The 26,889-nt window shown below is 38.2% G+C and overlaps 1 protein-coding gene across 2 annotated transcripts in view; it reads right to left on the bottom strand.

Annotated features, from left to right (window-relative positions):
- Window positions 1-26,889, bottom strand: part of LOC137268145 (actin filament-associated protein 1-like 1) — a 72,223-nt gene that overhangs the window by 24,758 nt on the left and 20,576 nt on the right. For both annotated transcript variants that reach the window (XM_067802672.1, XM_067802673.1), the window contains exons 6-11: window positions 15,559-15,652; window positions 15,006-15,228; window positions 14,707-14,844; window positions 13,450-13,545; window positions 12,657-12,686; window positions 9,488-9,661 (exon numbers count right to left, since the gene is read on the bottom strand). In XM_067802672.1, the coding sequence (XP_067658773.1) occupies window positions 9,488-9,661; window positions 12,657-12,686; window positions 13,450-13,545; window positions 14,707-14,844; window positions 15,006-15,228; window positions 15,559-15,652 (755 nt within the window). The remainder of the gene's footprint in view (window positions 1-9,487; window positions 9,662-12,656; window positions 12,687-13,449; window positions 13,546-14,706; window positions 14,845-15,005; window positions 15,229-15,558; window positions 15,653-26,889) is intronic.

Raw genomic sequence — 26,889 nt, 5'->3', positions numbered from 1 at the left:
ATTACAATTCTACTGACTCACAACAGTCAGGATTCTACTGACTCACAACAGTCAAGATTCCACTGACTAACAACAGTCAAGATTCCACTGACTAACAACAGTCAAGATTCCACTGACTAAGAACAGTCAAGATTCCACTGACTAAGAACAGTCAAGATTTCACTGACTCACAACAGTCAGGATTCCACTGACTAACAACAGTTAGGATTCCACTGACTCACAACAGTCAAGGCTCCACTGACTCACAACAGTCAGGATTCCACGAACTCACAACAGTCAAGATTCCATTGACTAACAACAGTCAAGATTCCACAGACTCACAACAGTCAGGATTCCACTGACTAACAACAGTTAGGATTCCACTGACTCACAATAGTCAAGGCTCCACTGACTCACAACAGTCAGGATTCCATGGACTCACAACAGTCAGGATTCCACGGACTCACAACAGTCAAGATTCCACTGACTCACAGTCAGGACCCATGAAGGCCACGGTACAACAGGCCTTCAACAACTTATGCTTGCCACAAAAGGAGACTCTGCTTGGCTTAAGAGGCGACTAACAGGATTGGGTGGTCAGACACGTTGACTTGGTTGACACGTCATTGGTTCCCAACTGCATACATTGATGCTCATACTGTTGATCACTGGACTGTATGGTCCAGAGTCGAATATTTACAGACCGTTTTGAGTGTGGCACAAAACTAAACACACTCACTCACAACAGGCAGGATTCCAAAATTGATGAGTGAAAATGTCCTGTATTTTGGTATCAGATGTGCTGTAAATCAACAGACATTGGCACAAATGACACTGCTGAACCATGTGACATAGATTCTACCTGGTGACACACGAGCATCGTCTCTGTAACTGGCTTCAGGTGTTCTATATCTTCAGTTCACTATGTAAACTCAACTTGTTGCCTGCGGCCAAGTGTATAAAAACATCAAAGAAACTACTTTCCTGATGATAGTCAAGATAGAGAAATCTTTCATAAAATACTTTGAATATGTCAACAGAGGACATGTAAACATGTTATCATATTTGTTTTCTATTATTTTTCAGTGACCTGACAAAGAACTTTTTCTCAAAAGACCTGAACAAATATTTAGTGCTTCATTTGAGCACTTAAATTTTGTGAACTGCTGCCTTAATGCATACATATAGATTGTAATATCAGACATAATAATACACAAGGGATGATTCAGCAGTTTTTGGTTATATACAGATGCTAAGCATCAAACAGATTATGAAATTCACAATCATGAATCTCAAAACATGTCTCTCACAGGTGCACAGACTCGAAATTTACCAGGGCTTCAATTCACAAAAATAGCAACACCTCAATATAAGGTTTCTGGAACAGGGTACAGGTTTCAAATATGAGACAGGTTTCAAATAACAACTTGGTTTTAAAGTGATGCAGTGTGTCAGATAGAAAATATGTCTTGTGTCAGATAGAAAATATGTCTCAGACGGATATATCTCAAATACAAGGTTTAACCTGGGCTAGGTTTCAGATAGATTTAAATTGTCATAGAAGTTGGGCATCAAACAGATGAAAAGTTTCAAAAAGAATTTTGAGAGTATTGGTACAAATCAATTATTACAAACTGCTAATTCGTGATCAACTATCAACATACCAGAGTTCTATCTAGTGTGTTTCTGTAGCTGGTATGACTCTGTTTACATCATGCATCCTGATGCATCACATCCAGTGTCCAATCATCCAATGAGGACACATTAAGGAGGGGATGTGTCTAAAACTGAACAGTCTGGGTTTCCATATTTCCACATGGACAGCACAGAATTAGTTACCTCACCAACGTATCTGTCTTACAATCTAACTATAAATGATGAGAAGACTTTGAGATGCCCCCTCTCATCCCGCCAGGTGTTGACACTACTGTCATGTGACTGTAATCACACACTTTATCTAAAAAGCATAGACATAGGTTGTTTTTCACAGGTTTATCAAAATGTTTTCAAACTGCTCAAAACCCAAAATTATCCCAGTGAAAAATGCTTGTTTTGCAGGCTGTCTGAGACCCAGAATACATTCACTTCTTTGAGGACCATTTTAGAGCGAGTGAGTTTAGTTTTAATCCGCACCTAGCAATATTTCAGCCACATGGCAGCGGTCTGTAAAGAATTGAGTCTGGACCAGATAATCCAGTGATCAACAGCAGGAGCATCGATCTGCACAATTGGGAAGCGATGAAAATCACACTCAGCTCTTGAGAAGCATGCCAACAGGAAGAGGACAGGTTTCACACCATTACAAAACAATGAAGTTAGCAAGTGGGTGAGTGAGCAAGTTTAGTTTTATGCTGAACTCAGCAATATTCCGGCCATATGATGGCTGTCTGTAAATAATCGAGTCTGGACCAAACAATCCAGTGATCATCATGAGCATCGATCTGTACAACTGGCATCCAGTGACATGTGTCAGTCAAGTCAGTGAGCCTGACCACCTGATCCCATTAGTTGCGTCTCATGACAAGCATAGTCGTCTTTTGTGGCAAGCATGGGTTGCTGAAGGCCAATTCTACCCCGCATCTGTAAATAATCGAGTCTGGACCAAACAATCCAGTGATCATCATGAGCATCGATCTGTACAACTGGCATCCAGTGACATGTGTCAATCAAGTCAGTGAGCCTGACCACCTGATCCCATTAGTTGCCTCTCATGACAAGCATAGTCGTCTTTTGTGGCAAGCATGGGTTGCTGGAGGCCACTTCTGCCCCGCATCAAGACAGGCAATACACATTAACATCCTCTAACACCAATAAAGTAATAATGACAAAATTTCATTGTGGCCATCCAATACACATCTAACCCCTTTAAAAACAATCATGAATGTATAAGGTAGATATGTCAGTTGAAATAGATAATCACGATTCCACTCCTGTGTGAATCTTGGCAACATCTTCACTCTGGTAATTCCAATGATTCATGGAGACAGCCTGGACAGCTAATGAGATCTAATTTCATAATGACATATCGACACAGGAAATAAACAATCTGTCAATGTAGTCAGTGAGACTTTCTTTCATCTGGAGGAAGCACCGTCTGACATGCACACATAAAGAACACAAATTGTGAATAATTCCCCGGGATTGTTCCCGCTAATTGCGTTTGACCCAAGAGGTGACCAATGGACTGTCCAAATTGGCCATCTAAGGCTGGGATAGATGATGAATTATCTGAGGTCTCTGCAGTTTCTCTTACAGCTAGGACGGTCTACCTTCAATGAATGATGTATGTTTTATTCCTTATTATTGAAACAGTAGGATTAAACAACCGTGTTGAATCCAGAACAGAAGCTTATTGTAATCTCCGTGCAGGAGCTCCTTTTCTTAAGAAACAGAAACACTTGCCCAAATTCAGATAATCAACCAGGTGAGGTAATCACGACTGTCAAAGTTGTATGATGGATATCCATGTTGCCATGGAAACATGAGCAATAATCTCAGGGCAGACAAAAATATCATTAGGTTTTCAACATATCAGGAAAATACATTACTTCCATAACTCAAAAAAACCAAAATACCTAAGATGTTGTAAGTGATATCCACGGGTGTCATCATATTAAGGTATGAGTGGGCAGCCTCGTGGTTTAAGTGTTGGCTCATTTTATGCTAAAAACAGCATAAAACCATCCTCACTCACTCATAAAGGTATGAGAACTATGCACATAGTGAAAAGACTGTTTTGCACAAGATCTCTAAGGTCTCCAAATGACAGCATTACTGATCCATGACAGACAAACCAAGATGCATGATCACACCAATCCTGAGATTCGAACCACGATAATAGGATCTGAGATGCCTAAGGGAGGTAACTCTGCTTTTACAAAACTGGGCCATTAATGACTACACCTATCAGACCTACATAAGTAGCATCTCAATCTGAACAAGATTACCAAACTCTGAAATCATTTCAATGTAGCAAATATGGTTTGTTTACCTACTCGAACGAATGAACTATCATTCGTACAAATGGGCTAAAATCATTACAAATTTCAAATGCATTAATGACAAGGAATCAGTTGATCCTATCATTCTTACATTACAAACTAACATATTTCACCTACTTAGAACCCATGATGGTTTAAAATTGTCTGAATTTTTAATAAAAAGGCAAATTAAAAAAGAGACAATAAGATGTAATGTATATTTTCATCTAGATGAAGGGAGCTAATACATTGTATTTATGGCTGGTGTGGAAGTTTGGACTACGGTTTGGGTGTTCCTTTGGGGACTGAGTGCTTGAAAGAGTGACTACGGTATGCATAAGGTGACAAACAATACCGAATACTATACATAAAAAGCCTACATTACTCATACAATTTTTTTCTGTACATGGCCTTAAAAGATATGTCCTACTCCGGTTGACCGAGCTCATTGCAACACTTGAACGCTCGTCCTTTTTTCAGTAACACCTGTATTACACACAATAGTATATTAAAAGGGATAGGGTTAAGGTCACCCTCAACAAGTCTTGCCAACCAGCCAGTAGAGGTGGCTTGCCAACAGTGTAACAGACCCATGTGAAATACTGTCTGGGACTTCGGTGTGTGATGAATGAACACTTTCACCAGCTCCCTACCCTCACCCAACCTCTGGGCTGTAGAACAATGGGCATTTATGAACAGTGTGCCATCACCCAAGTGAGTGATGATAACTCATTGTAGGTGATGACAAGTGCCCCACAAACAGTTAACCCGTTCCAGCACAGAAAATGCACATTGTGCAGAAAACAAGTTTAACCCCATCCTGTTAAATTTCAGTCACTCCATTAAATTCAGGATACATCGACACCGTTCGATTTAATCGCTTGCCCACCAGTTGCTGGTTAGTAACTTTTGAATTTGTCTAATAGAAATTCTGTAAAGGTGGTTGGAGTCATTAAATACTTTTTTCTATGAATCATCACATCCCTTAAAACTGTTGTCTTTTCGTTTTCATTTCACCGTTTATTTGGATTTAGTAAACTGTATTTTTTCTGCTCATGTCTCAACATGTACTGCCTCTCACAAGTATGCCGATAGTAGCAATTCTGGTTGAATTTGCCACTATGAGTGGTCTTGTAGTTACGTCAGTGGTATTTTAAAACAACTTTCATGTTTTTTCACCACCAGGAGACGATTGCTTCTTGTATTGTACTTGTTGGCTAACAAGTCTTCCAGGCTGGTGAATATTGATGGATTGTAACACTGTATGATATTTCATAACAAGCAGTCCTGGCCAGTGAACTTAGACAAGCAATTCATCCACTATATAAACAACAACCATGAGTCATCATTCAACATGGCCTTTTAAGTGTCAGTGTTGTATCTACATCAGTTTCAACTCAATCTTGAAACCATGAATCTACAACTAGGAATACTGAAACTAAATATCAGCTTCAGAAGTAAAATTACAAACAGTTATGTTTGGTATTTCAGTGAAATTATTCATTTGATATGCATGTTGGAAACAAAGTTTTTGAGATGACCCCTGACCTGATTATGCAGGAAGCGATTCACACCACGACATAAACAGATCACAATGGTGAAACAAATTACAATTATACCCCACACAGTCTGCAGCCATGAAGAACCACCAGTGCCCCAACAACATTCACAGAAGACACAGGATCATCTACGATGAGAATTTCCACTTCCCAATCTCCCTGGATTCTTGAACATATTACGAAATTAAACCAGAAATTAATGAGTAGACTTCACCCAGAAGCCTGTCCCCCTCCTTATGTCATCCTCACCTTGCAAGAAGAAAACCACTGCTGATCATCAGAAATGTTCTACTGCCAGAGTTTCAAGACAATTTTAAAAATTACGACAGGTTTGTGTACATTCAAGGAGACTTAGTAAGACCACTTTTGATATCTCTAGCACGAAGCTGAATCACTAAAATAACCAAATAATGCTGGTCTGTAAATAATCAAGTCTGAACCAGATAATCCAGTGTTCAACATCATGATCATCGATCTGCACAAATGGGAACCAATGACATGTGTCAACCCCGTCAGTGAGTCTGACCACCCAATCCCATTAGTCGTCTCTGATGACAAGCATGGATTTTGTGGCAAGCATGGGTTACGGAAGTCCTATTCTACCCTGAATTTTCATGTTGACATCCGTACTGTTCCAGTTCCAAGATAAGAGTCTCCATGCTAACTGGAACTGAAGTAACCTTTTGACACACAGAGGTACATATCTCTTTTAAAGAGACAGATCTAAGTCTGATATGCAAGAGTTCTGCCCCCTTCTTTCTTCAGCTCCAGTTGATGCACATTCCAACTGAACAGAATCAAGAGCAGGCTTCAAAAGTCAATCGTTTGGTGCACATGGGGGACCTTTTTCAGGTTTCATTCACTCAGCAGTCATTTACCTTCAAATGAATTGCAGCACTTTCTTCCAGACCAAAAAGCATTTACAGGTGCCCTCGGACCAAGCACTATTTTAGCAATTTTATGGCAGAAATACAAAAAATGCACTTCAGACATTATAGCGGTGTCCATATGTTTACGGAAGTGACGTCACAAACCACGCTCACTCAGACATGGGTAGGCAGAAAGCCACAATGGTTGATGATAACGATGGGAACCGGTGTAGTGTGAAAGGCAAACAATGGTCGGATTATGTACTTAACATGAGGAATGGAATCCTTGTTTTGGGTAAGATGAGAAACGGTCTAAACCAATAGGTTACCCTAATTGTCACTAAAACCCACGAGATCACAGCAAGTCATAAAATTCATTCTCATTTGATTTGGATAAAGTGAGTGATTAGGAGAAAACCTGGAATTCTAAATGATAGAAAGGATAAGACGTTTTTCTTCAGCTCAGATGCACATTACTATTTGTTTTACCTGTCAGAATCTTACTGAGACAGTGTTTGCGCCTCATCATTCACTTTTCTTCAACTGCTCATCGAATTTATGGCACCTTATGGCATATTTAAAAACTTGAGTATTTTATATCTGTTAGTATATACAGGCAAGCAAGGATAAGTTGAGCAGCGACCTGACAACTCCCCCATATTAGGATGCATGAGTGCTGCCACCTGGTGCTAGCCACTGTGAACAAAGGAGCCCCAAGTTGTCAGAATAATACCGACTGGCTACACTGACCACCTTCTCATAAACACATTCTCAGTGCCAGTCCAACTTATCCTTGTTTGTCAGGATACATATTGTCACCAAGAGGAGGATGCACAAATGGCCTCCACATGTAAGTCTCTGAGGCTGTTCACAATGCATTACTCAACATGTTTCTATAACACTGTTTGTCAAATCAAATCCTTTAGTTTCAAAATATATACACACATAACTTCCTCATGAGAGTGAAACCCTGACATCCACATACATCTAGGGTCAACACGATCAGCCATCTGGATGAAAAGCAGCCAGCCGCTTAACAGGTCTCCATCAAAACAGTCTGGGTCTTGCTCTGGCTTTTTGTTTTCATAGACCTCAGACTGTGATTAAACTTGGATTACACTTCAATTTATTCAATATAAGTTTATTCAGGATAAACTCATGCAAGAAAAGCAAAGCACGTTATTTGATATCACGTGTTGTACAACATGGCCATTTTCACAAATTTACCTCTGAAGGAGCACTTACATACAGGCTACTGACAACATATCCACGCTCTGTGATGCCTTCCATGCTGAAGGCTTTGTTTAGGAATCATTCTAACGTTGTTTTCAAACCACAAATTCTAACTGAAATGGGATCTATAGTCAGGACCTATGCCTCAGTACACATTAAAGTGAGACAAGTCTTAAAGAACCTAACAATGGTTCCAGTGAGTCTGATCAAGCAAATGATCATGTTTAGAAGATGTTCTTGCATGTTTGTGATATAGACAGAATTTCAAAAAAAGGACATGATGAGTGTTAAAGCAAACAAAACTTCCAATATGATAGATAATGAACTGTCATCTCCTCATGGCACACTGACTCACCATCCTAAGGCCCACCAGACAAAACCAAATGTTTCTCATGCACATTCTTTTCAAGACAGCATACGATGAATAAACATTTTTTTTAAAGAAAACAAAATGGGGGACTCATGATAACATTTTTTCAAGAAGACAACAGCTGGGTAGACAGCCAACTCTTCTCTCAAGTTTGAGCTGATTTTACCGAAAAGTAAATCTAATTCATATAAAAATGGGAAAATATTTTCAGTGGCAACAGAAATGGCTACTATAGTAAAGTGCTGTCATGATGTCCAGTTTCTTTTGTCAGTTTTTAAATGATAAACTCTGCAACATTCCATCCATGTGATTCTGAGCTGTAAGTAATCAAATCTGCAAACATTTTTCTTTGTAAACTTTCATTCGGAAGTCTGACCAAAGATGGACATCATCTGGCAAGAAGGCATCTGCAGACACAGAATGAAGTTCCAATGACACTTGAAACACGATGCAGATATATATAATTGTTCTTCTGTATTGACAGCGGTGGTGGAACAGCAGAGTCATAAAGAAAGGAACAAACCTCACAAATGCAAAGTGATGAGTGCATGAAACATGCAGTGGTGAAACTGAAGTGAAGCACAATGCACAGTGAATGCACATGTCAAATCAGAACCAATGAGAAATGAGAACAAATGTGAAATGAGAACCAATGAGAAATGAGAACACATGGGTTTGTAAAACACTGAGAATAGGCTCATGCACTTGAGTGACGACCATATGGTGATGTCAGCAACAGTGAGCAAGGTGAGGACTGAAGATGCACAAGACAGATGAGGAAAAAATCAAATTTTGATGACAAATATAAACTGCAAAGCCATGTGTGTGTGTGTGTGTGTGTGTGTGTGTGTGTGTGTGTGTGTGTGTGTTTGAGTGTGTGTGTGTGTTTGTGTTTGTGTGTGAGATATAGAAAGAAAATAAATAAATAACTATGTGACAAATCTATCGAGGGATTGATATCATGAGCAAAGATCCAGGTGTTACAAGTTCAATGACACCATTAACGACATCACTGATCCTGATGACCATCTGATCTCTTCATCTCTTACAAGCAAAGGTTGTCCTAGAGCGACACTAACATAGTATTCTCACTGGTTTGACGTTTACAAATGTAAACAAAGACAAATATAGTACATGCTTTGCTGACAGAAATGATGATGATGATGGTGATGATGATGATGATGATGGGGGAAACTAAACTAGACTTTTACCAAAAACAAACACATCACTCAACAGCAACAATCAGAACACAAACACTAAACAAACATTGACCTACATGATCATAAATCACAACCATGACACAGAACTATAACCTCAAAAATCTCTAACAAGTTGCCAGTTAGTATATTTAAACTTTGTTCGCTACTTCCACGAGGCAAAATAAAATTTCTCAACCCACAATGCATAACTGTCTCACTGTTAAAAATGAAGCATCACTCTTAAGTCTTGAACTATCCCACAATGCATCATTCTCGACATGTTAACGTGCAATCTTACTCGTCGTAGACCCATGATGAAATGGTCTATAGGGAACGTCCAGTTGTAGAACAAAGTTTTCCAGTCCCACCGAGCAAGAGTTGTTGTCATGTTTAAATTAACTGCCCCTTGTGAAACAGACGAGTCTAAAGTCTTGGAGCGGCCATCAGAGGTACTGTCGTCCCATAAATTCATCTTGACCACAAAACAAAACATAATCTAATCAATATTTGTTCGTACAAAATGTCTATTGTTATGTCAGTTTTTAATGATAAACTCTGCAACATTCCATCCAGCTGTAAATATTCAAATCTGGATCGGACAAACAAGTGATTGACCAAAAGTAATTGACCAAGCTGAAAGTGGGTGAGAGAGTGAGTGAGTTTAGTTTTATGCCGCACTCAGCAATATTCCAGCTATATGGCAGCGGTCTGTAAATATTCAAGTCAGGACCAGACAATCCAGTGATCAACAAGAGCATTGATCTGCGCATTTGGGAACCGATGACATGTGTCAACCAAGTCAGCAAGCCTGACCACCCGATCCTGTTAGTCGCCTCTTACAACAAGCATAGTCGCCTTTACTGGCAAGCATGGGTTTGTGAAGGTCCATTCTACCCCGGGGCCTTCATGGGTCCTGAAAGTGGGTCTACAAATAAGTGGTCTTTAATGAATTTACCATCCTGTCTTAAAACAGGCAAGGTAATATCAACCAGGTGTGTAAGTCGAAAAATATGCCTCTTACATCAAATCAAATGTGCTAATAACTATCTATGTGTTGTAAATTCGCACATCTACAAATAATTAGTTTATAGGACAGCACAATATGCTACATCATAAAGTATCAAAAGCCTACATACATAACCTTCAGAGATGATATCATTTAGTTATTATATCAAAACTAAACCACACTAAACAGTACAATCTAACAAAAATGACATTCATAATTGAGTTTGCCATTTAAAATTATTATGCAATATTACCATCATTATTCAATATTATTTGTAACAAATTACCTTTAAACAAGTGTTATTGCCAGTGCAATAAATATCAACATTTTGAGAGGTTAAAGTTCACTTCAGATTATGTCAGTCAGGTTGGTTAAAACACACAGTCAAGCATAAACTGTTACAGCTTTACTTGTCAAGCAGATTGTTTTTCATATTTTCGGTTGAACATTTCACAATTGGATCATATGACTCAAGCAGATTAAACGTAAGCAAACAGTTACCTACTTAACGTAGGGTGCAATTAATATGTCGCAGTGCATGTACAAGAGTTGGTAGGTGTTATTTCCGTGAGTAAGTAGGCTTTTCATTACTGAGTAGATGTTGGACATTAGAGTAATAATTTGCTACATTCAACACTTGAAATCCAAGAAACTATTTGTAATAAAAGTCGACACCTTTTTTACTATGGCCTTTCTAATTTGAGACATTTGCTACTTAAAATGCAGTGTTCAAGAAGGTAAACTTTATTTTAATCTCACAAACAGTTTCTAGTGATGTGAGTTTAAGCTGAACTATATGCATATGATTTTGGACAGAATGATGAAAACAGATTTTGAGGACTAGTTACTGCACAAAACAGTCTATTTGCACCATATTTAACCAATTAAGGGTTCAACAAGGAAATTGACATTAGTGTGTGGTGACCATTCCTACACCACTCTTAGCCATATTCCACGAGTATTCAGGGAACTGAATCCAAGTTTTTGGAGGTGCAGCGTGTGAAAGCTTCACCACTTATTTATTTCACGATAGGCTAGGCTAGGATGGGCTGCTGCACACTCGAGTATATAATGATTGTAATGAGAAGTATTCAAAACATAAAACTTGTCTACTACGATATTGCTGCTTTAAGAAACGGCTAAAATTGAGGCTGTATCAAGACAAACTAATACATGTAATTGATAACAAAAGAAATGTTACCTTCAGAACTATTACCATGGTAACGAAAGGCAGAAAATTTATTTTCAAATATTTAATAGATCGGCCTCGTTCATATTTAGTCCAAAATTGATTAAGTCCTGACACATTTCGATCAAATCTTTCAGAAAAACAATTTTTATTATTTACCAACATATCAATATACTGTGATTCTTTTTATAAATGGAGAATGAAAGGAGGGGTACTAACACAAGCATCAATAGATTAGATGCTAACTTTTCAATCAATTTTCATTGAATAAAATATGGTATGAACAAATATGGAACATATTCATCCACCCAAAATGTCTAATCCATGAGAAATTTGTCCAAAAAGCCCAGATATTTTGCAATATTTTTAACATTGAAGCAGCCTTTGCCTCCAGCTTATCATAAATGAAGAGTCTTTTAAAGGCAGTTAAACAAAAAGTGTAGCTATTTCATGATTTCTGATGTGATCGCTTGAATGGGTCCTAGAAACATGAAAGGGGCACCTGCTGTGTACATTACACATCAATCATAATCAATTTCATCTCTCCTGCAGGGCAAGGTACTGTCTCCATTGTTTTCTATTCTTATCACATTTTCTTCTCCTAATAGTTGTTAAACAATGTCTGGTTATTTTGTTAAGACAAGAAGCCATCTTCATTATTACCTTTCTGTTCCGATGATACATTCTCTTACTCTGTTGAAAATATTTCAGTTGTAAAATGTGAAAAGGAAGTTTTTTCTGGTCACTGTTTGTTTAATGAGTCACTTGTCAAATTTTCATCAACATGATTGGGGGCTCAGTGAAAGCCTGGATGACAGCTCATGGGCATGATCTCTAGTATTAAGTCTGTAAGTCTGGGACACACACAGGTTATGTCAAAACAAACTATCACAACTATCTATGTGTTTTAGAATCACATATCTACAAATAATAAGTTTATAGGGGAACACAATATACATCTCAATGTAACAAAAGCCAAGAAACATAATGTCCTTCAGATTAAATATTTTTTAACAAATCAGAACTAAAACACACTTAACTGTACAATCTAGCAAATTAACATTTATAACCGAGTTCATAATCTAAAATTATTATGAAATAATACCAGCATTATACATAAGTGAAAGGGGCAACTGCTTTGTACATTGCATATCAATCATGATCAGGTTCATTTGTCCTGCAGGGTGAAGTACTGTCTCCCTTGTTTTCTATACTTAATAGTTAAACAATGTCTGGTTATTTTGTTAGAACAAGAAGCATATTGTTCATTACCTTCCTGTTACGATGATACTTGTTATTTCTCTGTTGAAAATATTTCAGTTGTAAAGCATGAAAAGAAACAGTTTTCAGGTAATTGTTATCATGAAGAACTCATCAATATTCCAGCTATATGATGTGTTCGTGGGATCCACCTACTGACATGTCATTACATGCCATGCCAGACAATCTAATCCACCCTGTTGCATTTTGAGACAAAGGGTGTACCAAAGTTATTTCTTGTCTTCAGTCTGTTGCACAATACGTAATTATGGCATATCAGTCATAGAGAATTGTTGTAAGGAATGACAAAGAAACACCATGAGACAATATTTGACTATGTTAAAATACATCGTCACCAAACTATCTTCAAATGGTTACTGTTCTTCAATACAGCTCCATCAAATTTATCCAGTTTTCTGTACACTTCACATACTGAACTTTTCATAAATTTCTTGAAGGTAGATGAAAGAATTTCTTTCTAAATTCAATTTATTCAAAATATTATACTGCCTGATTTGAGGTCATTTTAAGAAACAATAAAATAAACACTTCAAATGGAAGTTTTATCTAAATTTAAAATTGAAATTGCATGCTTTCAAAATGAATACAAACACAAATCCACTGAAAAGGAAAATAAACTGATCTGGTCTGAAATATATATTCCTGAAAATCTCCCAAATACTGCTATCTCCTTCAGCATACAGACCAACATCTTATGTTTTTGGACCCAAATGGCCATCAGTATGTGTAAGTAATGAGTTGGTTTCCCAGTTAATGACACAATTAGCAACAGGTGGACACTTACCTTGCTTCCATGTTCACTCTGCTGGGTAAAGTTGGTACGAGCCAGGTGTTGGTAGGGGGTAGGAGGAGGTAACCCTTTAGCCATAATGTTGATGTGCTGTGGACAGACATGACAAGATGCAATGACATTTTCTTAATGGTTTTAATTGAGTATGCATATGGTTTTATACAGTTATCATCAATATTCCAGCTATGACGCGCTGGGGGACACAAGAAAAAAGCTTCACACATTGTACCCATGTGTTGAAATGAATGCAGGTTATCGGCTATCCCACTGGGCCTAATCACGATCACAACACACAATCGACAAAGTCAAAGAGGATGACTATCATGTCCCACCAAATCCACATGAGGATGAGAGTGGGTGGTATGAGCAAGTGAGGGGAAAGGAAGTTTCCATACAAAGTTAAAACATATCTCAGCACCTGAAGAACAAACTTCAAGCACTAATCTAAAATGTTTCTTGTATACAAATCTCCATTTGGGACACAATCATAATTGGATTTTCACCATTGATTTCATTGTATTCTAATTTATTTTTAATTCTTTCAGAAGGTATCTGTACCTGAACAGATTAGTGTACTTAATAATCGCCTGTGATGTATTTGAGGAGTGTTTGTGCTGTTACATGGTAACAGGGTTGTACGAGGGCCGTTTTGATTTAGTTTATTCCCGGTCAGGGCAATGGTGATTTATAACTGTCGCTCATGCTGATTGACGTCTGTTGGACAGTGTCTGCCGTCGCTGATGTTTTTTATCCGTAAATTAACCTTAGAGGAACCAAAATGTAAGTGTTTATGTTTTATATCATGCGTAAGTCATCAACGTAACTTCTCAGCCCTTGTTTATGTCATGACAATCTTTATTTATTTGTAAATCGAACTAAAAGCATTGTTGTTGAAAAAGCACATGGTCTGTATCTGGCTACTTGTTTATGTTTCGAATAGGAACTCTCATATCAAATCTTAGATTTTTAACTGTCAACAATAAACCTCAAAGTATTATTCAACAGTTCTTGTGGAGAGATGTTGTAATATTTGATATTCTGGATTCTCTGAAGTTATGATGACTGATTGTTAGTACTGTATGCGCCCAATCTGGATTCCAGCTTTACTGTCAAAACATGATTTGTATTTGTTCCAGCTTCTTACTCTTTGGCTCTTAGAAAATAAAGCTGGAGAGATAAAGAGCTAATGTTTGTGATGCCTGAGCATTACAGTGTTTGTAGAAGATCTACAGTTAATGCAGCAACACTTACATCGACCCACAGCTGCGCCCACTCCTTGAAGTCAACGGCGAAGACGTGGCTGTCACAGTTAGGGTGGGTCAACTTGATCTCATATCCCTTTCGGTTCTCTTTCTCATGTAGAGCAGCCTCGTACCCTGTCAGGTGCACCTGCAACACAGAACACCCTCTTTATGATGATGTTGCATCAGGAGATAGAAGTTTCTTTGAGTTTCAGTTTCTTTCAGTTTCCAAACTATGATAAAAGCATACAGTTCACAAGTTTCACAACCTTGAGCCTAAAGATGGCAACTAAAGATTCCTCAACGTACCACAAGTTGTGGCTTGGTCTCCTTGTCAGGCTTGTAGCAGGCCATGTTGCCATTGCTGAGGGCAACCAGCTTGCGTGTCCACGACAACTTGCCCCTGTAATGGAGGTCGCCTGACAGAGCCATATCTTCCAGCTTCTTGAAGGGCACATTGATCTCCCAGCTTGATGATGACCTGGATTTGCTCAGTTTTTTCTTCAACTTGTTGGACTTCTTCTTGGGACGTCTGTAGAAAAAGCATGTCCATGAGAGAGGTATGATGCTGTTTCATAACTGGTGGAAACAGGTGTTACATGTTTAGAAGTTGCTGAAACCAGTGAGCAGGTTCAAAGAGTGAAATCATTAGTCATTAGATCCTGGCATGCTCAAGGGAGATAACTCTACAAGCTTAAAGGGTATGGAATTTGACATATTTTGGTTTGCCCTGAACCACAGTCAACACCATTGGATATTAAAATGTACAGAAAATGTCAGTCAAGTGACAAGTGATGTGAGATATCCTAACATATTGTAAGTTGATGTCGTCTGAAATGGCAAGGAGTTCAGAGAAACTTACTTTGGCAGCTTGATGTTGAGTTTGTTGAGGAGCTCAACATCATGGTATTGGTTGTCCTCATCGTAAGACTCATAGCTGGTGCTGTCTCCGCCATCTGGAAGAACAAACGGTGAGACTTGCAGACAAGTAACAACAGGCACAGTGAGACCCACACTGAGAAACTGTCACAGCACCATCTATACATGAAGCTAAAAATAATATATAATTGTTGACATCGTTTCTTACTGGAGTCTGAGAGTGTCGTGTTTCAGTTGTTGTGACTTCTGTCATATGTTTCACGTTTCTGCAATGTCCCCCTAACATTACGACCATTTCCAGGCAATAATTCACTGTGTAAAATAGCAACTAGCCTGCTAGCCCATGGCTAGTAAAAATCCACCTGAGCCAGTTATCGCAACAGTCATTGGCCCAACTTGGTGGTGAATTTTCATGGGCTTATTTTGTAAATATAGTGTTCTCTATGACCTAAGTTACATTTCACTTTTTATATCATGCAAGATTACGGCCTGATAAAAATAATTATCATATTAGTAGCTTACCTTTGTGTAACATCTTGCCTAGTTTCTACATTCAAATTTTGGGCTAGTGAATTTTTTTGTGGGCTAGTAACTTTCAGGCATAGCTAAACCCACTGACAAGCATAATTTGGAAACTATTTTGCATACTGCAATACTTCCATAAATATCACAACATTACAGCCTAATCACAGCAATAATTCCATGATATCACAGCAATACTTCGGTTGAACCACAACAGACCATTAGATATGGATCTGTTAAACCAGTGGTTGAGAGCTCAGCACCAGACTGCTGATAGTAAGCAGGTAAACTGAAGACAAATGCCAACATCCCCCAACAATACATCAATGTAAAACTGAGTCAGACTGCAACACGAAAGTGGCCATTTGTCTTTGTCCTTTCAAAGAAAAACAAACCAACAACCCCAAAATTAATGGCTACTGTTTCTTATCTCCTGTTGTTTTTGTGGGTCAGCGAGCGCCCAAAAGACTGTATATGTCCATAAATACAAGAGTCTTTCATCAACAGACACATCTTCCCATCCTACCAAGGGTGAATCCTACATTGTGGATGTATTTACCAGAACTGAAAACAAAGTGGTTCCTTAACTTCTACAGTTTACTTTTGAAACTCTTGTATGTTTTTCAAGATGCTTTAAGTTTGTGAAGGCCACAAGAAAGATCATATAATACACCAGAATGTTGTTACAGTGAATGTATGATGGTGAAAAACATCACACATCCTCCCTGTAACTAGAGCTATCATGAACAGCCGAACTGATGTACATTGTATACTAGAACAGATCAAGACTTCATAATTCAAATGAAACAAGCTGAAACTACCAACTGGCTGAGCCAAGGTGCTTTAAACCAGATGACTGAATGCACTTCAAAGAAGCTCAGCTATTACAGAGAGACATATGACATCTGGCCACGATGTACGTCCTTCCCACACGAGACAATGGACTGTTATCTACAGAGACATAACTCCTGGATAATACAGCCCTGATCCAGCTCTTCCACTTGAGATAAAGCTCCTGTCTTGCCAGTAACTGCTAGAGATACAACATCCAGTCACAGTTCCCTCTACAAACAACAATACCCTGATCTTGTCCTGAAGCCGTCATGAGGCAAACTTGTGGTCAATAGCATGAGCATCCATCTAGGCAGGTCATACACCAAAATTATGTTTCTGTTTTTTCCAGCTAAGACAAGCATAAGGGATGGGGAACAAACTCCTCAGCTGACATTTGATATTCAAGAATTTATAAAATTGACACTTCAGGAGATATACTTCGCAATAGCAACTTGTCCTAGATCATAAAGTCTCATCTGATATATATTCAGTAATGAAAATAATATGGAAAATGAAACAATGATGTATTTCCACACAACCATGACTCATACAACATATTACTGTAGGTAAGTCGTCCCCGTCAGATTCTGGCAACCAGCGGAAACAGTCTACATGGTTCTGTCAGTTTCCATATGTGTGCCACAGAATAAACAGAAATGTGTCGACACCAATCAACAAGAGACTTTTAATGGAATCCAAACCATATGTTATCCTACCCTCGTATCCCACGTATGACATTATCAGGTTTCATACACTCTCTGATGTAATCATGGCCTGTCGAGGCCTCCACTAACTGCCAACTTCAATATGGTTCCAGTCTGTGATGGGCATTATTCCCAACCCTGGTCCATGGTGCCACAGCATAGGTCATATGGGGTGCAGATCACAGGAAGCATTGATCACATGGGGCATAGATCACATCGAACATAGATCATACTGAGCACAGATCAGATAGAGCATAGATCACATTGAGCGTAGATTGTATGGTGCACAAATCATATGGGGCATAGATCAAATGGAGAACATATCACATGAGACATAGACACTTAAGCGAAACAGATCATATGGGGCATAGATCATGTGGGAACAGATCACCTAGGATACAAATCATATGGGGAACAGAATATGTAGGGCATGGATCATATGGGGCATGGATGAGTCCAGACTTTGTTCTTATGGGGATTCAAAGAAGTAGGGGTCATGCATATCAAGAAAAAAATAATAAGAGAAGAAAACAAAAACTTAGTTTCAGGTTAAAGAAACAAAAGTGTTGTTTGGGTTTTTTTTAAAAATTTTTCGTCTATTCGACAGATGACTGTAAATGATAGTCAAGACCAGACAATCCAATGATTGCAACAAAGAGCATTAATCGTGCAAATGGGACATAAAAACAAAAAAATTAAGTTCACTCTGTATGATGGATATCATTAAAACAATTAGATCTAAAAATATATTGCTATGCTGCTTGGAAAAACTGAATGAAATGAAATAGTTATCAAAACTTATACCGCCTCTAATAAAATATTCTGGCTCATGTACTCAGTCATATATGTAGATGATCCACAGTTGATTACACGAGCTGCTCCTGCTGGAAGTCTGTGGCTTAAAACAATATTCAGTCACTATCCTATAAACACAAACTTATGGTTTATACAACCAATTTTATGTTTCACTGAAATCATGTTGTCCCCTCCAAAAAAAAGATCCATGTGCAACAAAAAAATCACCAGAAAATAGTGTCAGTTTCACTGATGAATTTAAGGTAGGTGAGATAAATAATGTCCACTGCACAAAACACAACACAGGGTCATATTTCTGATATCAGAGAGAAAATGTTAAAACCTGCCCCTGACCTGAGAGTCCATTGATGTAAGTTTACCCATGATATATTAGATTACATCTGAAATTTATCTTAAAAACATGTCAAAAGAAGCGGTGAAACAAACTACAATGCAGACCTCTGCCAAAGGATCACTGCAATGTATTACATCAGCAAGCCTGACAACCATGTAATTGCCAAATCGTTTTGTCCTTGAAACAAATATCTTTTGTGTCGCCCAAGAATTAACCTATGGTATTTTTTCCAACATTATCCAGACTGAAAAATGGCAACATTGCACACAAAGGCTGCTGGGTAATTATACGGAGTAAAGATAAATACAACACACAACTGACCATACTTCTAAGACTGAGAAAATGCCAATAAAACAACTAGTGATTCAGCATTATCATGTCGTGTCTTTTGTGTCATTTAATAGACAAATCACGTAACATAGAGGCAAATATATCTGGAAATGGAATCTACTCTCACTGATGATGTAAGAAGTGTTCTCCACTTGCTGCTTTCTCCACTTTCCATGAAAGCCAGTTCGTCTGTCTGTCAAAGTAAATTGTTTTCTCCACTATCCATGAGAACCAGTCTGTCTGTCTGAGTAAACTGTTTTCTGCACTATACATGAAAGTCAGTCTGTCTGCCTGTCTGTCTGTCAAAGTAAAATGTTTTCTGCTCTATGCATGAAAGACTTTCTGTTTGTCTGTCTGTCTGTCAGGATAAACTGTTTTCTCCACTATCCATGAAAGTTGGTCTGTCTGTCTATCAGGATAATTTGTTTTCTCCACTATCAATGAAAGCTGGACTGTCTGGATAAATTGTTTTCTCCACTATCCATGAAGGCTGGGCTGTCTGTCAGAGTAAACTGTTTTCTCCACTATCCATGAAAGTTGGTCTGTCTGTCTATCAGGATAATTTGTTTTCTCCACTATCAATGAAAGCTGGACTGTCTGGATAAATTGTTTTCTCCACTATCCATGAAGGCTGGGCTGTCTGTCAGAGTAAACTGTTTTCTCCACGATCCATGAAAGCTGGTCTATTTTCCTCAGTAAATACCTGTGTGAGTGGATACCTCCTTGTTAACTACTTGATAGAGGTTGACTTGTACCATAAATTGTTTCTCTGTAAATCAAATGGCTTATTTTGTAATTTTAATATTGGTTCTTTGACATTCTTTGTTTGTGAAAACTTAATGAAAAAACAAACATGCTATTCAACAGCTCAGATCATTGAAGCTTCATACTTGAAATGCCTATGCATACAGACTTGGTCTTAACGCTCTACAGGCTGAAAAAATGCTGATGCGATGAACAACTCAACTCATTAAATAGATCTATTTTCGTGATTAGTGAAGAAAGTGTAGCTAACATGAACATTGAGGCTGGGCTTCAAATGACAAACACTCAATTCAGACCTCATGAGATATAGACTGTAAGACTGAAATTTTTAAACTATATGAATCCCTTCAGTAAAAATGACATATTTGTCAGAGCAAATGTATCTGTTCACTGACCATGAAAGATCAGTCATCACAACTAATACGTCTCTCTCAAAATATGTCATTAATGACCTCCTATTCACAAACGTTCAAGTTTACAACAGCAGACATCTTGTGACAGTTATACAAGTCATTACCTCAGGTAATTCACTCTATGTCTGCTTCAGAGCACAAGATGTGCATACTACAAATAACTTGACTGACGCATCATCTGTAATATGTGAGGGAGATTCTGTGACCGCTACAGAACCTCATATGAACGAGAGATGACACAGCTAAATGCACACTCTTCTGTATGAATGCAAATCCTTAAAGCTACAAAGAATGCACCTCAAATTATTTCACGTTTGACAAGACTAAGAATAGTCTCCCTTGTCACCTGGCACTGAAACAACATTACATGGAAGAATGAATGCAGAATTTACAATCATGTACAAGGCTTGCAATCATTTACAATCATGTACAAGGATTACAATCATGTACAATCATTTACAATCATGTACAAGGCTTACCACTTCAGGCAGCTATACATCTTGTTGTCAAAGACTAATGTCATATGATATGTTCTGCAACTACATAAGAACACCCTGAGTCATTACAAAGCAACAACAAGATTGGTATGATTATTTTCTGATGTTCGGACAACGTTAAAGGCATCATAGCATGACTTCCATCCTCAGTGCACCAGGGAACAATATCTCCACTAAATCACCATCTATACCCCGGATCCTTGTACCACAACATCTGTTCTAGAGCCTGGCTCAAATATTTGATATTTTCATAAAAGTAAGACTCATGGGTTAGTTATTTTCCTTGTTATAACGGCATTCCATTACAGCCTCTGTACTCATTGTGCCAGGGATCAATCTATTTATTTCTTTCTGATAAATAACCTGGTTCCATTTATCATGAATACTCCTGGTTTAATTGACAAACTTTATCATGAACAGTCCTGGTTTTCTTGACAAACCTAATCATGAATACTCCTGGTTTTACTGACAAACCTAAACACCTTCATCAGCAAAATGTACCATTTTTAAGTCTTTGGACTAGTTTTACAAACTAACACCCTCCATTAGAAAGCCATACAATATTATGTTTCACAGTCCCTTGAAATTAATAAATCTGAAGTTTTACAAAAAGATTTACAGACTTGTACCTTTAAACATTGTGAGTAAAACAGACCTTGTGAGAATTTATTGAAGCTGAAAGGTCAAATTTCCACAGCCTCCTTCCTTTTTTATCTGCTATCTTCCTGACAACTCATCCAATAAAAGACACCCCCTACACAGACATTGATATCCTGCTATTCAGTGATCAACACCTGCCAAAGTGATATTCCTTTTAAACACTGAAAGTATTTTACTTATGAAAACTTATGAAGTGTACATGAGGCAAAAAAAAAAACACCAAACATTTTACAATTTTGGAAAATGAAAACATTAGGATTTTATTTTTTGAGCAGGGAAAATATAAGTTTATATTATTTTTCTGTTCTTGAAAAAGTATGACAAGCAGATCCAAAAGTAAGTAATAAAACTGACCTGGCCTTACCACAATATTACATATTGTAATACCACAGAGTGCTGAAGGTGATATTGACACCATGCCTGAATCCCAGCCCCGTAAAACATAATGTGTAGGATAAAACCAAGGACACATTTTCTCAGTTTTCAAATACTCCACCCATTAAGGTGGGATGCTGGATGATGATGCATCACTTCCAGATTTTCTGAGAGAATAAAAAGCTGATATCAACTTTCACACAAAACATATTAATTGCAACCTTGATGTATCGAGGTATCCATAGTCAATCCCATCACCATTAAGGGTACTAGAACCTGGCCAGCTCTGAGTCAAACAATGTGCCTGGGTGGGGTACCCAACTTAAATCATAGATACTTAAAAGACGTGTATCAGTTCCAGTGAGAAATCTTACACTGTGAGAATCACACCTTCGGCCAGTATCACAAGATATTTTCTGTTCTCGTAAAACAGGCCAGGTTGACAACTATGAAGTTGTGTCCATTGGCGATCCATGATACCCCATCATGCCCCAGTGTGGACCCTGTGTGGGATTCTGGGTGAGAGTTGGTTCACATCACAAGATCCTGGTGTGTGCGTGCATGCATGTGTGAGTGAGTGAGTGAATTAGGGAGCGAGTATGGTTTTATGCCACTTTTAGCAATATTATAGCAGGGGAAACCAGTAGTGAGTGAGTGAGTGAGAGAGCGAGCGAAAGATTGAGTGAGTAAGGTTTTACACTTTTTGCAATACTCAAGCAATATCATGGCAGGGGACACCAGAAATGTACCAATGTGTCATTTTCATGAGGGTGTTTTAGTGAAAAGGGTGGCCAGGGACTTCATTGACACCTTGACAAGACTGTTACGGTACAGGGTCAGGTGGTCAGGCTCGCTGACATGGTTGACACGTCATTGGATCTCGATAGCACAGACTGATGCTCATGATGATGATCACTGGATTGTCTGGTCCAGACTCGATTATTAACAATATTGTGCCGTATAAAACTAACCTCACTCACTCAATCAATCACTCAAAGCTATCAAATATCATATTCATCATCACAGATGTTGTCATCTGCGTCTTTAAGGTTAAGACAAAGGTGGTTACTCACTCACTCTAAATATCTCAAAGTTTCCAGTAACCCTGAATTGCCTCTCAAAGTTTCCAGTAACCCTGAATTGCCTCTCCCATTTTTTTCACCTAGTGATTTCCGGGGAATACAAATTATACCGCTGTACTGCCTGCTCGAAGTTCATAACTGCCTGACACTGTGGTACGATGAGTCAGTCACAAGATCTACTGATCCATGTAAACTACAGCCATTACTCCTGCCAACTCACCATCCTCTCAACAACTGTGTTTATTGGCAGTGATTGTGTTAGGAGTGCTACTTGTTACATGACACAAGATGAAGGTGCTTGTATCGATACATGACACCAGGAGACAGTAGTTGTGTCGACACATGACACCAGGCGACAACAGTGAGTGAGCTAATACTGAACATCATATCAACAATATCTCAGCCATATCGTGACAAAAAAAAATTTACACAACAAAAAGTAAAAGAACATTTGGAAGATAAAAACCTGTTGATGATGGACAGTAAAAATAGTAGAGAATCACAGATATGAATGTAAAACTAGCAAAGCTAAAACATTCCAATTAAAGAAGTATAAAACACGGGCTGTTGATCGCCAACAACTGTAGGTAGATCACCTTACTAGGAAGACAATGGTAGTGTCGACACATGACACCAGCAGGTGTTTGGATCGAAACCAACTTCTAACCTAACACGTAAATTCCAGCCATCAATACCAACGTCCTCACAAACAGTTTTACACACAGTACCTGATACGGGTACCACACTACACTGATGTTTCAAAACATCACACAAGGATACCTTACAATAGACAAGATACACCACTAGAGTATCAGTCTATGCTCTTACTCTTTTATGATTTTTTTTTGGGGGGGGTCAATTTTTCAAAGTATTAATAATGATAATAATAAAGGATTTATATAGTGCCTTGTTTCCACTGTGTGGTGCTCGAGGTTGTTGGAGACTAGGAAACACACAGAGTTGGAAATAAGAACAATGTAAACAGTAGTATCTGAGTATGCTGATGTTTTGAATGTTGATAACATGGATTTGACCTGTTTGCCAAGTGTCATGGTAGACTGAAAATCACACACGTATTGACTACAATGACTCATCATTCCCTGGCTTGTTACCTGTATTACGATCTAAAGTGAAATGTGTTGAATTTTGAGGTCCAAATTAATGCACTCATGCATGGCAGCTTGACAAGGTACTCTGCTATCAGTGTTGACATGACAGTTAAACTTGGTAAATGTTATTTACTACACATGAGCACAGTTAATAACGGCCATCATGTACTGATGCAAGACTGTGTAACAACACACTCTGAAAACAGAATAGGGACACCTTGAAAACCTGTGCCTACAACTCTGCAGGGTACAGATCTCCCTAGCTACAAACAAACTTATTTATTCAAACATTATATTCACACAACAGCCATATAAGGTATACACACAGAGGTAATATGACACCCAATCACGATCCCCAGTCAGATCAATCGTGCAGGTTCTCTAAGTGTTAAATAACAGGGAACCTGTTCATGTACAACTGCATGATAACCTGAGGACCAGGGCCATACATTAAAATTACCTTATGACCACCTTAGCGCTAAGAGAGCTTCGAAAATCAAGGCCCTGGACTACAGCTATGTGACATTTCACAGAGGTTAGACCTACCAGTGTCTATCTTATCTAATCTACACCACGACAATGTACACTTGATAGACTTCTTATGCAAGAAAATCTTGATATGATCTATACAAATCCTCTTTCACGATGTCGACCACAGAAAGACACAATGCATAACAAGATATCCTTAAAACATTTTTCAAATTCCACTGTCACACTGAATACTAATGAATGAAAGTTCAAGTAACTTGATATATCACCTATTCTAGCAGGTTATGCCTGCTGAGTGCTATTTTGCTTGGTACAGATAGGTTAATTCACACAAGCATTCAGCCATTTCCATCCAAAGCAGCCAATGATAATATCAATGCACAACTGATAATATCAATGCACAACTGATAATATCAATGCACAACCACAAACATTTACAGTTCACGCTCTACATTATACATGATGTAACAGACACTTCTCTGAACATATAGATGTTTTTGTCTATATATCGTCAATTTAATAACGTCTTCTTCAAATTTTGTACAATTTCTTGTACAATCGTATTGGCGAAGTTTAATGCGAAAATTCATAGCGACTATGATAAAGTCATAGCTGGCATCTCTGGGTGATGCTTCAGTATCTAAATATTATTCATTTCTGCCTGTATACTATAATCCATACAGGCACCTCAAATATTGATTGTTAAGTACAAACATTAACAAACACTTCTTAAATTTATCCCCCCCCCCAAAAAAAAGCAGAAATTTTGAAAATTCAAATTTTAATTAAAGCTTCATTTAAATCCTCATATTCCACTCCCATCATTGTGTCCAAGGCACAACACAACCATGAGTCAGACCGCAGCTGCAAATCACACATAATGTATTTCTTGTAAACATTCTGAACAGCTCTCATCATGAGTCAGAATGAAACAATTTCTTCACTGTAATCTTATTGTATATTTTTCTATTTTTGGTATATTTTGACCCGAGTCCCATGTTCTGCAGATGAGATCACGAGTTTCACGCCACGACACAGGGCTGAAGCTGTTTGTGACATTTGGTCACAATACAGACGAATGTCCAATAAAATTTGTGAAAGTGCATTACTATTACATGCTTACATGCAGTTACAATGGTCGCAGATACAACTTCAGTATGAGTTTTGGTTGGAGACGGTTGTAAATCTTAAATCACTTCCTTCAATACATGACTCTAATGTGCAGTTACGATGGTCGTAACTCTTAACATTATATTGTTGAACCTAGGACTTTTGCTTGGAGTTACAATGGTTATAGGTCTTAAATCACGTTGTTCAATATATGACTGTGATGTGCAGTTACGATGGTCGGCGCTCTTAACATTAAACTGTCCAACCTATGACTTTCGCTTAGTTCTCACATCACGTAGTTTAATACACGACTGTAATGTGCATTCATGATTGTCATTTGTTCAACCTATGACTTCTGCTGGAAGATATGACGGTTAGATTATGACTATCCTACACCATTAGGAAACAAATAGCTTGACATAGCATGTCCCCAGAAAAGAGGAGACAACTCTAAACAACAAGCTGGAACCCATCCCTTATGGAGCACGTGTCCCCACAAAAGGGTGTCAATGACCTCCTGTTCTGGGTGCAGCTAGTGATGAACAGCCACAGAAATGTCATGCTGGAAGACTGAATAACCTATTGAAATTAGGTGCCATTGAAAAATATGCCTTTATGCCGCGCCTGTTTCCATTAACTGCTATTGAATCTAAAGGCAAATGTTTAAGTTCTACTCCGGTTAACAAGGGATCATAAATATCAAAATGTGAATGTCAACCAATGCTGACCTGATAAGATGAACATTCACCAGACTACCTGGTGCACAACAATGGAAGCAGTGAGTCGTGGTGAAGTCTTTCAAGCATGACTCACTCATGACATCGCTATCAAATGTAAGGACCAATTGGGATTAATCTAATGTCATAGAAAAATGTTAAGATGCATTTAAACTCTTTGGATTTGTGTCTTGATTGATGGTTACAGGTGGAGAGGAGTTGTGTGTATATATGTCAAGGATTTTCAGATTCACTTACTACCCCAAACAGCAAGTGTCCCATACCCCAAACACTCAACTAACAGACATGACAATCACCAACTGACATGCTCATTGTCACCTTTTTCATGTTCTCAGATGAATAGAGCTGAAAAACTTTCTTTGAATTCAAATATAACCATATCAATTTGGGAGCCTGAAAATTCTGTTGGGACTATTAAATTTCATTTTATAGCTGCCCTTGACACAATAATTTGCAAAAGATCTGTTTGTTCTTTGATGTCGCATTCAGCAATATTCCACTACATGATGACAGTCTGTAAATAATGACTAGGATCAC

The sequence above is a fragment of the Haliotis asinina genome, chromosome 16 (genome assembly GCF_037392515.1).
Source record: "Haliotis asinina isolate JCU_RB_2024 chromosome 16, JCU_Hal_asi_v2, whole genome shotgun sequence".
In the NCBI taxonomy this organism is placed as follows: Eukaryota; Metazoa; Mollusca; class Gastropoda; order Lepetellida; family Haliotidae; genus Haliotis; species Haliotis asinina.
Note: the sequence above shows the minus strand (reverse complement) of the source record. Positions and strands in the feature narration are given on the sequence as shown.